The 16,180-nt window shown below is 50.6% G+C and overlaps 1 protein-coding gene across 1 annotated transcript in view; it reads right to left on the bottom strand.

Moving 5' to 3' along the window:
- Window positions 1-16,180, bottom strand: part of LOC133136212 (protein scribble homolog) — a 100,396-nt gene that overhangs the window by 15,169 nt on the left and 69,047 nt on the right. Inside the window, exons 22-37 of the mRNA XM_061253506.1 lie at window positions 15,655-15,765; window positions 15,202-15,378; window positions 14,046-14,162; window positions 12,524-12,712; window positions 11,986-12,105; window positions 11,476-11,532; window positions 9,865-9,945; window positions 7,814-7,969; window positions 7,220-7,279; window positions 6,893-6,940; window positions 6,173-6,298; window positions 5,157-5,267; window positions 4,733-4,783; window positions 3,916-4,101; window positions 2,526-2,741; window positions 356-521 (exon numbers count right to left, since the gene is read on the bottom strand). Coding sequence (XP_061109490.1) covers window positions 356-521; window positions 2,526-2,741; window positions 3,916-4,101; window positions 4,733-4,783; window positions 5,157-5,267; window positions 6,173-6,298; window positions 6,893-6,940; window positions 7,220-7,279; window positions 7,814-7,969; window positions 9,865-9,945; window positions 11,476-11,532; window positions 11,986-12,105; window positions 12,524-12,712; window positions 14,046-14,162; window positions 15,202-15,378; window positions 15,655-15,765 — 1,972 coding nt within the window. The remainder of the gene's footprint in view (window positions 1-355; window positions 522-2,525; window positions 2,742-3,915; window positions 4,102-4,732; window positions 4,784-5,156; window positions 5,268-6,172; window positions 6,299-6,892; window positions 6,941-7,219; window positions 7,280-7,813; window positions 7,970-9,864; window positions 9,946-11,475; window positions 11,533-11,985; window positions 12,106-12,523; window positions 12,713-14,045; window positions 14,163-15,201; window positions 15,379-15,654; window positions 15,766-16,180) is intronic.

The following is a 16,180-nucleotide window of genomic DNA, read 5'->3' on the forward strand; positions in this document are numbered from 1 at the left end:
GAAAAGAGAAGAAAGGAGAGAGAAGAGAGAAGAGGAGAGAAGAGGAGAGGAGAGAAGAGGAGAGGAGAGGAGAGAAGAGGAGAGAGAAGAGAGGAGAGAAGAAAAGAGATAAAAGAGGAGGAGAGAGAAGAAGAGAAAAGAGAAGAAAGGAGAGAGAAGAGAGAAGAGGAGAGAAGAGGAGAGAAGAGGAGAGGAGAGAAGAATAGAAAAGAGAAGAAAGGAGAGAGAAAAGAAGAGGAGAGGAGAGAAGAGAAGAAGAGAAAAGAGAAGAAATGAGAGAGAAGAGAGAAGAGGAGGGGAGAGAAGAGGAGAGGAGGGGAGAGAAGAGGGGAGAGAAGAGAAGAGAAGCACCGACCTTCCTCCTCCTTCATCTTCTTCAGGTCGTCCTCCCCCACCAGGGACACGCGGGGCTTGGGCTTGCTGTCGGGGCTGCTGGGCTGCTTCACGTCGATCTCAAAGTACTTCTGCCGGTCCCTGAAGGAGCGCTGCTCTGGGCTGCTGAGCCCCCGGCCCGGCGGCGTCTGGGGGGGCGAGGGGGTGAGGGGGGGGGGGGGCGTTACGAAAACTCCACATGAAGGAGAACCCAACTCACAACAACTAGAAGTCTGAAATATTCTCTGCACCACATTGCTGAAGCAGCCAGTCGATGGACTCTAATTGCGCCTCGTTAATTGGATTTGTTTGCCCCCCTAGCTTATTCCAGGGCGAGTTCCGCAGCAGTAGAAGCAGTCTATTTCAAAGGGAGCCCTGGCACGATGGAAACGAGGAATGAAAGGCGATCGTTACGTAAGGTTCCCAGGGAAACGCAAACTCAAAAACTTCAGATTAAATATTAATCTTTTCGGGTTTTTTTTTTTGAAGTCGTTCTTTAACTGCTGCGCAGCCTGCCAGCTCTACAATCTCCAACTGAGATGTGTTTGGAACGGAGGACTTCCTCAGATAACTCAACTCAAAAGCGAACAAAAAGTACAGACAAAATCTCTGGTCCCTGAACAGACTAAAATCAGTTGCCCAATTCAATGACACAAAATGTGTATAATTAGTAGTGCGATGCAAAAAATATATACATTTTTTCGCCCCGTTTGTGTTCTCTCCTTTAAATGAATGGCTGAGGTTTTACAGGTTTCTCAGCGCTGAAAGATGCCTACACAATACCACGCTGAGAGACCTGAAGAAGCCCTGAAGAACAGTAAAGAAACCCACTTGCTCACATGAAGGATGACGAGCAAGGCTTCCAGAACAATCTACGCCCGGACAGATAGGAAAGCTGCCGAAACCCCGGACTTGAGGTTGAATGACAGGAACACATTTGACATGGGGTGCACCAAGGAGCTCAAACGTGTAAAGGGCCTGGTTGTCAGCAGACTTGGCGTGGTCTGAGAGTTCGAATCCACAGGGGAGACTCAAATTTCACGCTTGAAGTTGCTCTCAGTGTGCCATTTAAACAGAACAGAAGTGCAGCCATTTTATTATCAAAAGGGCCGACATTGGCTCAGGCGGTAAGAGCGGTCGTCTGGCAGTCGGAGGGTTTGCCGGTTCGATCTCGCCCTGGGTGTGTCGAAGTGTCCCTGAGCAAGGCGCCCAATTGCTCCTGACGAGCTGGTTGGTGCTGTGCATGGCGAGTGTGCGTGGGAATGGGTGAATGAGAAGCATCAATTGTACAGCGCTTTGGTTAAAGGCGCTATATGAAAATGCAGACATTTACATTCACCTAGTAATATAGAGTGTGTGAATGTACCAAGTTATGTATGCTGCGCATAGCATTCTATAAAAACGTAACTGCGAAGAGTTTTAAATGCACATTTTTTTACAGGTCAAATGACAGTTTGAGGCCATTTGGATTGATGGCTGATTGGCAGAGGGCCAGTTTATGTACATTACAGCTGCACTGTGAAGGTCAGGTCCTCATGCGTAACTCCAGGGAGGAGACCGCACCAGGAACGATTTTTCCCTCAAAGCACTTGGGAGTAGTCTGGAGTACTCACACTGATATTAGCAACAATGGCATAATCAGGGGGGGGGGGGGGGGGGGGGGAAATGACATCTGTTTGGTGCACTCCACCCCAGAAGAGAAGCTTTGGTGTTTCATAAGAAAGGTTCTGGACCCTTGCAGTGCGGTAAGGATCGGGAAGATGGAAGAATAGAGTCAAAACCCCCAGCAATACCATCCCACATCTGCCACCAATGGAGCACCATCGGGAAAAGCTTTGTACTGTTACAGTCCAGGAAGTTTTGGGGAAACAGAAGAACAGAATCGAAAACCCCCCCTAAGATACGACCCCACTTCTGCCACCAACGCAGCACAATCACCGGCGAGGGTTTTGCACTGTCACAGTCCAGTAAGGTTTGGGAAACAGAAGAACAGAATCGAAAACCCCCTAAGATATGATCCCACTCCTGCCACCGACGCGGCACCATCACCGACACCGTCTCCAGCAGAGCCCAGCAGAGCCCAGCAGAGCCCAGCAGAGCCCAGCAGCCAGACCGCACCCTGCCAGGGCACAGTGCCCGCGTGAGGCTGGTACCTGCAGCTCCACGGAGGGCCTGGAGACGCGCGGCACTGCCGCCATGTTCATGTACTCCTTGCGGTCGGAGGTGAGGGGGGAATGTGGGGAGAGGGGGGAGCGTGGGGAGAGGGGGGAGCGTGGGGAAATGACGGGGCGCGGGGAGACCGGGGGCTTTTCCTTCCCTCTGCTGCCATCGCTCCGCACCTTATCCTCAAATACCTCGTCCTGCAGGGGCTGCAAGAGCCACAGAGAGGTCTCTGAGCAAGCTACGGACTGTCTCTCTCTCTCACACACACACACACACACACACACACACACACACACACACACACACACACAACTGTCACACACACACCATTTCCACACAACTGTCACACATACACACCATTTATACACACACACACACAACACTATGAATTCCAACCATTTACACACAACTGTCTCACACACACACACACACACACACACTATTTACACACAACTGTCACACACACACACCATTTATAACACACACACTATATAAATTGCAACCATTTACCATTAACACACGACTGTCTCCCTCACACTCTCACACACACACACACACACACACACACACACACACACACACACACACACACACACACACACACACACACACACACACGACTGTCACACACACACACCATTTATAACACACACACAATATAAATTCCAACCATTTACCATACCATTTACACACGACTGTCACACACAATTTAAAAGGATGGTTCCGAGTCCCCACAAGCCATTTACACACAAGGTCCCCACTCGTAGTCGCATGTTAGAAGTAGCTCTCAATGTGTTATTTATGACAAAACAGCAGTGAATGCATTCATTTCATGATCAGAAAACGTTATTGTATTGAGTGAAGGTTACATCAAATATACAACCTTAATTGTGCTGTGCAAGGTATTCTATATATTTAAAAAAATGTATGCACATTTATTGAAAGGCTAAATGACTTTGAAGACACTTGGATTGAATGGCAGATTCGCCAACAGGAACACTAAGCCAGTATCTGGTGCCAATTGTGAGAGTGTCTGCTCATTGTTTAAAACTCCAGAAAGAAGACTCTACCAGTACTATTCAATAATCCACTTGGAGTGGTCTTGAGTCCTCACACAGATATTAGCAACAATGATGCAAGCAGTTTTGGGGGCTGTGTGACTTTAGTTTGGTGTACACCACCCCAGAAGAGAAGCCCTGCAAACAACAAAGAAGGTTCTGCACCTCCACAGTTAAATAAAGATGGGGGAGGAAAGGGAAGACTAGAATCGAACAACCCTGAGATATGATCCCGCTGCCGCCTCCAATGCAGCACCATCACCAATCCCATCTCCAGCAGAGCCCAGCAGCCAGACAGACCACACCCTGCCCGGGCAGGTACCTGCAGCTCCACGGAGGGCCTGGAGACACGCGGCACAGCGGCCATGTTCGTGGGCTCCTTGCGGTCGGGGGCGAGCGGGGAGCGTGGGGAGAAGGATGGCCGAGGAGATACGGGGGGCCTATCCTTCCCTTTTTTCCCCTCTTTTTCGCCCCGCCCTTTATCCTCAAATACCTCGTCCTGCACGGGCTGCAAGAGCCACAGAGACGTCTCTGCACCAGCCACAGACTTTTACACAAGCGTTTACATTTGCACACCAGGACTGTCCCCACAAGTAAGTAACTTACACACAATAGCTGTCCCCACAAGTAATTCACACACAAGGATTGTCCCCACAAGCCATTTACACACAATAACTGTCCCCACAAGACATTTACACACAATAACTGTCCCCACAAGACATTTACACACAATAACTGTCCCCACAAGACATTTACACACAATAACTGTCCCCACAAGCCATTCACACACAAGGACTGTCCCCATAATCCATTCACACACTCTCAGCCAGGTTTCTCAAACACGGCTCCGTCTGCTGATGTGATGCAACTTTAGCAAAGTGAAAATGGATTCTCTTGTCCATCTGGTGTCATAACCCAACAGGCGTTTCCCCACATCTGAACATACCAACCTTCAGAGAACACAGTACTACTGCAACGCTTGACCCAGTTTCCTATAAATTCAGAACAACTGGAGAAAATTCACCAGTAGAGCCAGCCTTCCTGTGGAGTTACACACTTATCGAGAGAGAGAGAAATTCTCTTGACACATGCAAAGAAGACAATGCATGAATTTCGCGGTTATCCGTATGCAGACTCACCTCCGGTGACATATGCCTGGGGTGAATGTGGTTCTTCTGGCTGGAAGTGTCCTGCAGAGACACAGACACAGAGTCAGGTGTGAGGAGATCAGGAGTTCAGATGGCTGTATGGAAGACCGGGCGAGAGTCTGAGACCAGAACTGAAGAACCTGAACTGGAAAACATACAAGGCTACTTCTAAAAAAAATTTAAAAAAAATAAAATAAAAAAAATTTAAAAAAAGGCTGACAGTAAAGTCTATTAAACTCTTAACTGGTAGGCTAGGGGAATACATTCCATTTCGCTGTCGTCTCCATGCAAGAAAGGCAAATGTCACATCGCTTCATGCAAGTCAAATCGTGTGGTGGGTGCAGAACTAATTTGCAAGTCACTGTGGGATGGGAGAGCAGCCCAGAGGGGCCCCCAGGGGCGGGACCCAGCCTACCTGACGGGGCTCCAGCACAGCCAGAGAGTGGGGCACGGCGGCAAAGGCCTTGTACGCCTGCTTGATATTGGTGGGAAACTCGTCGGGCGAGAGAGGGGAAGGGGTGAAAGGCTGCAGGGCGGAAGGAAGAGAACGAGAGGAGGGGAGGAAGGAGAAAAGGAGGGAAAGAGAAGAGAGGAAACCGGGACAAGTTGAGGGTTTGAGTGAGAGGAAGGAAAACATGAAATCAGAAAAAGAGTGACACCTGACTCCAAAGGAAGATAGGAGAGTTGGAGACTAGGCAGAAAATTCAAGTGGATGTTTGTACGAGAGGCCTCGTTAATTACAAAGCATGCGCTCATATTTCTGAACTGTCGAATACACACTAAAACAAGGGGAAGAATTTTAGTCTGCAACTTAAGAGATGGATAGGTTAAAATGCCTACAGCAAAACAGAGTGAAACCAATACCCCCCCACTGTTACTGCAGGGATATAATCATAAAGGAAGACGTTTTGGCGCAATGACTATGAATCTACAGTGGCGTTAACCTGGGTTGTGAGGTCACACATAGTGCAAGTTCACAAGCCTCTGGAGCTAACGTGAGCTAGATGAGCTCATTTCCATGAGGCTTTAGAGGGAAGAAACTGCCGAATGCCGACTCGTTCTGTGGAAATCTGGAGCAAGTAAACCTAGATATGTCCCTGTTCTTCACTGTCCTGCTGTTAGAAATGGGGTCCTTTTGGAAGAAGGCGGTAATTTTGTTCATGAGGTGGGCCAAGCTAGTCGTCTCAAGTCGGCCATCTTTGGCCTGAGAAGAACAGCTCCATTTACAAGCAGGCTACAGTGCTTTCGACACACTCGTCTTAAGACGCATCGAAAAGTTCCCGCTTAAGAAGCAGGATTCACGCACGCCTGCTGACAATACCAAGAGATGTGGAAGATTTTTGTTCAGCGCTGCAAAAGGAAATGTTGGATATCGGGGCGATTAATCACTGCTCAGACACTGGCTTCCGGCGCATTTCTGGCGGTTCTTACGGAGGATTGCGAGTTGACGGGGGAGGGGCTGTGCTGGAAGGGGTTGGGGCTGCCCCGGCCCTCCGGACTGGGGGAGGAGGAGCTCTGCCACACCCGGGAGAGGGGCTGGATCACGCCTGGTCTGGTCTGAGGAGCAGAGTCAAAATAAAACACTTACCCTGCAATACTTTACAATGGAGTGCAACAATGGAATTCATTATTTCAGACTTGGCAATTTTCTAATGGTCAATGTAAAGCTTTCTCTTTTGGTATACAATCAATTTTTGAGGGAAATCTCTCATTTTTAAACATTGCTCTGTACAATTCTGCATGAATGGCAAGGCATTATCCATGCCTAAACCAAGTGCAATATATTAGACTGTTCTGAGAGGAACTTGAATATCTTTAAATGAAAAAGCAAGATAGATTCCTCTAATCATCTCAGCACTATTCAGGAATAGGGATATAACTAACATTATTCTCGATGATCAGTTTAGTACAAGCACAGGAGGTCAGTGGATCCCAAAACAATTGTTGGAGATCTACTTTCCCATAGGTTTTAATTTCAACCCAAATCTGGCACACCTGATTCTACTAATGAACAGCTCAAGGAGATCTCTATCTATTGAATGAGGTGTGCTTTGTTAGGGTTGGAGTGGAAAACCTACAGGACGGCAGAGCTCCAGGAACAGGGTTGGGAGCCACTGCAGAAGGTGGACTGAACTGTACGTAGATACTGACCAGTGAGTTCTCCTTGGGAGATGCATTGGGGTTGAGATTAACGTTGGCCTGAAAGACAAAATAAATGGGTAAATCAGGTGGTAGAACAACCTGCTTCCGACTGCATGATGAAAGAGTAAGCGCTGAGGAGAACTGGTAAGGCCACGGCATCGATGCCGGGAGAGATGTGGGAAGAGAGCAGATGAGGGACGGAAGCCTTCAAAGAGATCTCCCAGGGCCCCGTTTAGCAACCACCGCAAAAAAAGCTCTTTTCTTCTCCCCCCCCCCCCGCGCCAAGCCCCACCGCCCAGACGAGCAGGAAGCAGGCGGCTCTCTGGGGCCACTTACAAAGCGGGTCTCCCTCCCGGGGCTCCTGGGAGGCTGAGGGGAGCAGGGGACAGGGAGCTTCTGCCAGCAACAAAAAAAAAATAAAAAAAGAGGGGATGGGGGGTTGAAGGGCGTATGACCGACATCCATCTTTGATCCAGCACGACACACATTTTCAAATCGAGTCGAATGGCTGAGGTGGGCCATTGTTAAATGTTCAATTTGTGCTCAGCTAAGCATTTCGCGGTTGATTTTGAGGTATCTTCGGGATCGTCGTCTGACGACTTCAGGTTTTTTGGTCCACAGGATCTTGACGCTTGCTGGAGTTCATCACATTGACAGGGACGCCAAACCAGTAGATGCGAAACTACCCCAAAATATAAAAGATCCACCTTTACACAACACTGTAGGCATGACATCCTGTTCAACTTAAGTGCCCTCTTCTTGACACCAAACCCTGGAACATTGGATGGACGGAAGGCTCGATTACGGCCTCACCGGACCATACCACCCGGTTCCTGTCGAAGTTCAGCACCGGAACAGGTGTCGTTAACACAACTCATTTTAGACAGGGGCTGTTGATTCATAGGGGGGGTAAAAAGGGCATTTGCTCACCGGTTGGGTGCTGGCGGCGTACGGGGCATCTCGGGGTGAGAAGACAACGTCTCGGGGGGAGTGCGGGGAATCCCTGGGAGAGTAGGGGGACTCTCGGGGGGAGTACGGGCCATCTCTACACGGGCTGCCCGTGCCCTGGTGCTCAGAGGAAGGAGTCTGGAGGAGACGGAAGGAGAGATAGTCACACCTCCCAACCTGCAAAGAGGACCCCAACCTGCAAAGAGGCCTCCAACCTTCCCAACCTGCAAAGAGGACCCCAACCTTCCCAACCTGCAAAGAGGACCCCAACCCTCCCAACCTGCAAAGAGGCCCCTAACCCTCCCAACCTGCAAAGAGGACCCAAACCCTCCCAACCTGCAAAGAGGACCCCAACCCACCCAACCTGCAAAGAGGACCCAAACCCTCCCAACCAGCAGAGGCCCCCAACCCTCCCAACCTGCAAAGAGGCCCCTAACCCTCCCAACCTGCAAAGAGGACCCCAACCCTCCCAACCAGCAGAGGCCCCTAACCCTCCCAACCGGCAAAGAGGACCCAAACCCTCCCAACCGGCAAAGAGGACCCAAACCCTCCCAACCGGCAAAGAGGACCCAAACCCTCCCAACCTGCAAAGAGGACCCCAACCCACCCAACCTGCAAAGAGGACCCCAACCCACCCAACCTGCAAAGAGGACCCCAACCCACCCAACCTGCAAAGAGGACCCCAACCCACCCAACCTGCAAAGAGGACCCCAACCCTCCCAACCTGCAAAAAGGACCCCAACCCACCCAACCTGCAAAGAGGCCTCCAACCCTCCCAACCTGCCTTTCAGAGGTACCCTGCCCTTCTCTACCCCCACGCCCAACCCAACTACGCTCCAACTGCTATTACCTCCCTCACAGGTAGGTGACAGTAAAAATGTTACCACAGTGAGGAATGTAATGAAAATAAAAATAAAAATAAAAATCACAGTGGAATAGAATGGTATCCAAGAAAAAGACAATACATTTGGCAAAATCTGCTGTATATGTGCAGACTGAGCTACAAGAATAAAGCCATCCAGATTTGATGTTGCATAATGCATTGGTGAATTATCAAAAGGACTGATGAAATGGATTGTCATCAAAGTATTAATTTGACTTTCAACAAGCCAGCTGCGGTGTGCCCACCCGTCTAAGAACAGGGCGATTAAATGTCATTATGGAGAGGATTTGGACGAAACTCAATGAAAAGAAAACATCTTGTCCTTTGGGACAAACACGACAGGATTAGCTCCGTTTGAACGGAAAATGTCAAGGGTAGCAGAGATATGCGCATTGCCAGGTGTCTCTTGTTAAGAACTCAACATAAAGGAGTGTGTTCACTGCGTGGACAAACCAGACTTCTCTCGATTTTAAAGCGTCATGCTCACAGAGTTGTGCCAATGGCCTGAAACACATTACAGAATCAATCTGACAATGATGTTTTAGCCACGGCGAGAGCAGGCACCAGTTTCTGGGTGCAAACACCCAGAATTCCAGAATTCTTGCCAGAGAACTCCATCATGCCAGGACAGGAACAGCCTGCCCTTTAATGGGAGTACTGTAACCACGGTTACCATTAAATCCCTGAATCAAAATTAATCAGAGGGCAAGACCGGCCTTGCCGATGCACTGCACGGCTAGCGATTCTTCAGCTGCGCTGGGGGCAGATCACGACTGGCTTGCTTCGCCCAGGCAATTAACCCTTTTCAAGAGGAGGTTTTTAGGAATGTTTTTGTCAAAAGTTCTAAGCGAGTGTTCTAGAACACCACTGCTTTCAATTACCAGCGGTGATTGTTACATCAGCATTAGAATGTCCAGAGAAGAACATTCTACTCACATATTTGTGATCTTACAGATTAAAGGGTTAAAGAAGTAGTTATTCTACTTCTAAGAGTAATTATTCTGCTCGAGAGTGACAGCAGTGGCCACGCGAGGAATGAATCCTGCAACCTCTCGGGTACAATATCAGCTCCTAAACAGCCCAACACAGAGGAGGAGCGTCGCTGCCCTCTCCCCAAGACGGGCCGGTGTGGAGGCAGTGAGGCACTCACCCGGTTCACCTTCTGCAGGCTGGTGGTGGGCAGAGCGGCGAGCGTCCTGTAGTCCAGCTTGAGCGGCTCCACACCGAAGTTCTGAGGGACAGGAAGACAAGCCGAGGTCAGAGGGACAGGAAGACAAGCCGAGGTCAGAGGGACAGGAAGACAAGCCGAGGTCAGAGGGACAGGAAGACAAGCCGAGGTCAGAGGGACAGGAAGACAAGCCGAGGTCAGAGGGACAGGAAGACAAGCCGAGGTCAGAGGGACAGGAAGACAAGCCGAGGTCAGAGGGACAGGAAGACAAGCCGAGGTCAGAGGGACAGGAAGACAAGCCGAGGTCAGAGGGACAGGAAGACAAGCCGAGGTCAGAGGGACAGGAAGACAAGCCGAGGTCAGAGGGTCAGGGGCAGGGGCAGTGGGGTCAGAACTGAAATCGAGGCCCTCTCCTGCATCAGCACCTTCCACTGCAACACAGGTAGCCAATATATTGCCTTTTCACACGACATGAGAAGTGATAATTTTTGGGCTTTGTAGAATGAAATGAAAGCTATGTTGCAGCTCTTTGCTGATTTTGTAAGGCTACTGCAGAGGATTTAGTCATTTGTACTCTGAGCAGTGGACTTCCTTGCTGCTGTTCTTCATCTCCCCCTGGTGGAGAATCGGGATGGTGTGAGTGGACAGCTGGCGCCCACCCCTCACCTTCACCTCCAGGTACACGCGCTCCTTCAGACAGGGGTGCAACCGAAAGGAGGGGGGGGGGGGTCCAGCCACACATTGAGCCCCATAGGGGGCATGGCAGAGTTTGGGAGGGGGAAACAGGAGCAGTTCGGGATCCAAAGAGATGACAGAAGAAGGGGAATGTTGTGAGGGAAAGTGTGTTGAATGTATCGTACGCGGCAGAATGAAGGGATGGGAGGCAGAGAGGATGAGAGAAGACGAGATCGGACAGAGAGGGGGAGGGCAGAAGCCACACATGTTCGAGCAAGACTGCTGCAGCTCGCCAACAGAAAGCAGCACGGTTTATCTGCAGATTAGTTTGTGTTGGCACAGGGAGAAGGGCTTGAATCTGTAAACTCAGAAAAGCCCATTTGCATTTTAAGGAGCGTCTTCAAGAACAACCACACCCTTCAGAATCTGCAAGAGAGACTTTTACCCTTTAACCCTTCAATGAGCAGGGTTCTTTTTCCAATGCTTCTTTCAAAATTGTAGTTCTAGAACTCCAGTGCTTTCAATCACCACCAGTCGTGATTGCTACACCAGCATCGGAATCTTAAGAACTTTCCAATCACATATTTGTGACCTCGCTCCTTAAAGGGTTAAAAAGGGGCAAGCAGATTTCAGCCATGTTATAATTAGCCTTACACATGCTAATCGTCAATCACCATATCTAAGGGCTACAAAGATGCACCGACTCTGCTTAGCATTCAATATTCTGGTTCCTAGTTTAAGGGGGGGTATTACGAGTGATGGATGGCAATGCACCAATGTCATCTCGAGACGGGCGGGACTAACACAGGGCGCTCTCCGTTTGGAGATTGCAGCACTGGAGGGCGGGTGTGTGTGTGTGTGTGTGTGTGTGTGTGTGTGTGTGTGTGTTCTAGGGTGACACACTCCAGGTGCACTCACCACTTTCTTCTCCTCCTCTCTCTCCCACTGGGAGGGGCCTCGCTGCTTCTCCACTTCCTGGAACAGAGGGAAAGGGAGGGAGGGAGGGAGGGAGATGAAAAGGGAGAGAAAAAGGGTGTATTATAGATAGTGTATGGCCATTAATCACAAATATTCCCTCCGCCCTTTCCCATAGAAAGTGTTTGTATAGAAACAGGGTATTTTTTAAGCTTAATAAGGAGAAAAAGACAATGGTCAAAGCTGACATTGTGGCACACTGTCAAGTGGTAGCTTTTCCACAATAAAAATTTCAATTGTCATTTTTATATTTGGACAATGTATTGGGGTTTGTATAATTGGATTTAATTTGAGCTTGGTCGAACCGTACACTTTCACTGGGTTAAAAATGTGAGGTCTTTAGGGCACTGGCACAACCCACAGCCCTAAACGGAAGCAGACGGACGCAGACGGAAGCAGACGGACGCAGACGGACGCAGACGGACGCAGACGGACGCAGAGCTCTGAGCTCACCGGCAGCACGGCGTCCGGGGCCTCTGGGCTGGCGTCCCGGTCGATGGACGAGATGCTCTCCAGGCTGTTCTTCCGGTTCAGCCCCGCGGTGAACGGGTTAGCGATGACCCCGGGGGAGGACTGGGGGCGACACGCACATAAACACGCACTACTGTTAGCATTAGCGTTAGCATTGGCATTGGCATAGGCATGAAGCTAGGATCAGGTGTCACATGATTCACTGTTCCGCAAACGATACTTTTAAACAGTGCCGGTGCCTAAATGGTGTCAGAGCAGACACCTTCCTGAAGATAAAGAGCGACAATTTAAATATTTCAATGTTTAAATGAAAGGGGTCAAAATGTGTCATCTTTTTTTAAATTCAAATACTTTTCTATGCTTCACTAAGCTTGCCTGGTGCATTGGAGCAGATTAAATACTCTCAAAAAGTGCCATTTGAAGGCAGCAGGATTACGTGTGAGACGCGTGGTGAGACGGAGAAGGCGGGGTGAGGAGAGACGCGTGGTGAGATGGAGAAGGCGGGGTGAGGGGCTCTCACCTCCACGGCGGCGGCGGCGCTGGGGTCGAAGCCGTCACACACCAGCACGTCCAGCGTGTCCCCCACGCCGCGCAGCACGCCCACCGCCTCCGCGTGCGTCATGCCCAGCAGGCTCTGGTTGTTCACCTCCAGGATCCGCATGCCCACCTGCAGACGGCCGTCCCGCGCCGCCGCCCCGCTGGAGCTCACCTGGGGGAGGAGGGGAGGAGAGGAGGGAGAGGAGGAGGGGAGAGGAGGAGAGGAGGAGGAGGGGGGAGGAGGAGAGGAGGAGGAGGAGAGGAGGGGGAGGAGGAGGAGAGGAGGAGGAGGAGGAGGAGGAGGAGGAGGAGGGGAGGAGGAGGAGGAGGAGGAGGGGGAGGAGGGGAGGAGGAGGAGGAGGGGAGAGGAGGAGAGGAGGGGAGAGGAGGAGGAGGAGGAGAGGAGGAGGGGAGAGGAGGAGGGGAGAGGAGGAGGGGAGGGAAGAGGAGGAGGAGAGGAGGGGAGAGGAGGAGGAGAGGAGGGGAGAGGAAGAGGAGAGATGGGGAGGAGGGGAGGAGGGGGGAGGAGGAGGAGGAGGAGGAGGAGGAGGGGAGGAGGAGGAGGAGGGGAGGGGAGGAGGGGAGGAGGAGGAGGAGGGGAGAGGAGGAGAGGAGGGGAGAGGAGGAGGAGGAGGAGAGGAGGAGGGGAGAGGAGGAGGGGAGGGAAGAGGAGGAGGAGAGGAGGAGGAGAGGAGGGGAGAGGAAGAGGAGAGATGGGGAGGAGGGGAGGAGGGGGGAGGAGGAGGGGAGGAGGGGGGAGGAGGGGAGAGGAGGAGGGGGAGGCACGGGACGTCAGGATAACGCACAACAGACCCAAGGCCAAGCGACACCAAGGACTATAACTATACAGAACTATAAATTCATGGTGTTAAAAATCTTTCCAGCTCAGGTGTAACATTAGCTAGTGATTAGTCCACACCACATCAACAATAACAACAACAGTGAGCATGAACAATAAAAACACTGACAGCCAATCAAAATCCATTCACATTCACAGGGCGTCACATTCAAAATGGCAGATGACAGTTGAGACTACTCGCAGAAGGTTTTTGTGCATCAGTGTGGAGGCTCACACTGTCATCAGTATAGTCATGGTTATACTTACAGTTCTTAGTGTGGAAGACACTACCCATTTGCATTTTGGACTTCAGTTCCCATAAGCACTCATAAAACTATGCTTACCGTTTTTGTGTTATCAGAGCACATTTGCTCCGGATCTAGCACAGTTTTCAAGCCAGCATTCAAACAATGCATTTCTGTATAAGCCTTTTAAAATGTTTACTGTATTCTGTACTTTTGCATGGTTCGTTCACGTCTTTATATGATGAAGCCAAAAGCAAATTCCCACTATGTGAACAATAAAGTTTTCTTTTCGCATCACGCTTGGAGGGGGGCTGATGGGAACTGTAGTCCTGTTCTGAAGCCAGCCGTAGACCGGACCTCACACGAGCAGCTACGGCAGAGGTGTTCTCTGACACTAACGAACGCCGACGGGGGCCCGTTACCTTGGAGATGAAGATGCCCTCGTCAGAGGCGTCGAAGGGGTTGCCGGCGTGGCCCTTGGCACCTCCGCGGATGCTGATCCCCAGCTTTTCACCCGGCTGTTTGAGGATCTCAATTACCTGCAAAGAAGCACGCGATCACTGCTACTACACTGTCATAGCAGACCCCCCCCCCCCCCCCCCCCCCCCCCCAGGTAGGGCTTAACAGTAACGCACAACAGAAGGTGGATTCCAACCGCAGACAAAGGCTACCTGTCACAAGAGCCGGCAGAAGATTGAACACAATTAACGCATCGAGACATTTTTTTTGGAATGTGTTTTTCAACATTCTAAGTCGGCATTCTAAAACTCCATTGCTCTCAGCCACCAGTAGTGATTGCTATGTGAGCATTATAATTGTTAATTTAAGTCATATATTAACTGCCTCAAACTACCTTGAATCACAGGTGCCCAGTACCGACTTAGACAGTAATTGCGTAGCAGGTCTCTCAGCTCTGTTAGACAAGATAAACCTTCTCAGAACTTGGCAAGAGACTTCAGCCTACTTGAAATAGTAGCAATAGAACGATTACCTGATTCATGAGTCTGTCGAACGGCACCAGGACCGAGTCCTGCTTTCTGAGAATTGTATAACTTAAGCGTAGATTTGCAGCAGCAGGGAAGAGTGGAAAGCAACCCTTCTCCCAAGGTTTTATTACACCACAGATTCATTACTGGCACCTTCTAAGTGCTTGGGGGGGTAGGAACGGGTTTTCGGACGAGGAGCAGGACGGGGCACGCCTCGGTGTGTGCGAGTGGGGAGGGTGGGGACACGCCTCTGTGTGTACGGTCACGATATACAATGAAAATCAACGCGATGGGAAGCCATTTTGGCTCAGGAGCGGGGAGGGCAGGGTCACTCCTCTGTGTGTACTGTCACTATGTACAGTGAAAATCAATGCGATGGGCGGCCATTTTGGCTCAGGAGCGGGGAGGGCAGGGTCACTCCTGTGTGTAATGTCACTATGTACAGTGAAAATCAATGCGATGGGCGGCCATTTTGGCTCAAAAGCAGGGAGGGCAGGGCCACTCGTCTGTCTGTACTGTCACTATATACAGTGAAAATAAACGCGGTGGGCAGCCATTTTGGCTCGGGAGCGGGGAGCGGGCAGGGTCTCACCTGCATGCCGGGCGGGGCGGGATCGCGGCGCACCAGCATGCAGATCTCCTGGCGGTTGGAGAGCAGGGCGTGCACCGCCTCCTGGTGAGTGGCGTGCCGCAGGTCGATGGCGTTCACCTCCAGGATCCGGTCGCCCACGCGCAGCCCGCTGCGACACGCCAGGCCGTGCGGGATCACCTGTAACCACGGATACGGCCACGCGGTTACTCGGCAACGCCCTGCCAGTGCCAGACATGCTCCTCCTCGTGGAGGACATGCCTCCTCTCGCAAATAAGCGCACCTGCTCCCTAATTTTTTTTAAAAAAGGCTCCTAGAATAAGCACGCCTCCTATCACAAGCACGCCTCCTCTTACTGAGAAACGGGAAACACAGCTTTTTCTCAGGAATGGCTGTCTGGTAACACACAGACCAGTGTGCAGTAATCCCCGCTTCTTCCACCTCCGATCACGTTACCTTGGAGATGAACACGCCCGGCTCGCTGACGCCGAACGGGTGGCTGGCGTGGTCACTTCCTCCCACAATGCTCAGCCCCAGGGGGCCGCCCGCCTTCACCAGAGTCACTTCCTGTCGGAACAGGAAGTTGGGACTTTAGTATTAGTTTCTAGGAATGTCACCACTGGACAAGAGAAACAAGGCCAGCTGCCTTGGGAGGATTATTAAGGTCCAACATTCATGGCCTCCATAACTGGTGCCATTACTCAATCCACGTGCATGGATCTTAAATATAGTTTACAGCAGGATAACAAACCTGCCCCCTGATATAGTACAGTACAGGGCTGTACTTACTGTACTAGCAACCATTCTGAAAGGTAGAGAATTTGTCAAGGAAATTATGTCTATAAAAAAATTCTAAAAAAACCCTCAAACTATTTGTGCTGTCAAAAAAAGAAATCCAAAATCATACATTTTATAACAACTTATAACATATAAACTCATATCAGCTTAATGACTATCCTGCCCCAACTGCAACCCCACCCCC

This window comes from Conger conger, chromosome 9 (genome assembly GCF_963514075.1).
Source record: "Conger conger chromosome 9, fConCon1.1, whole genome shotgun sequence".
NCBI lineage: Eukaryota > Metazoa > Chordata > Actinopteri > Anguilliformes > Congridae > Conger > Conger conger.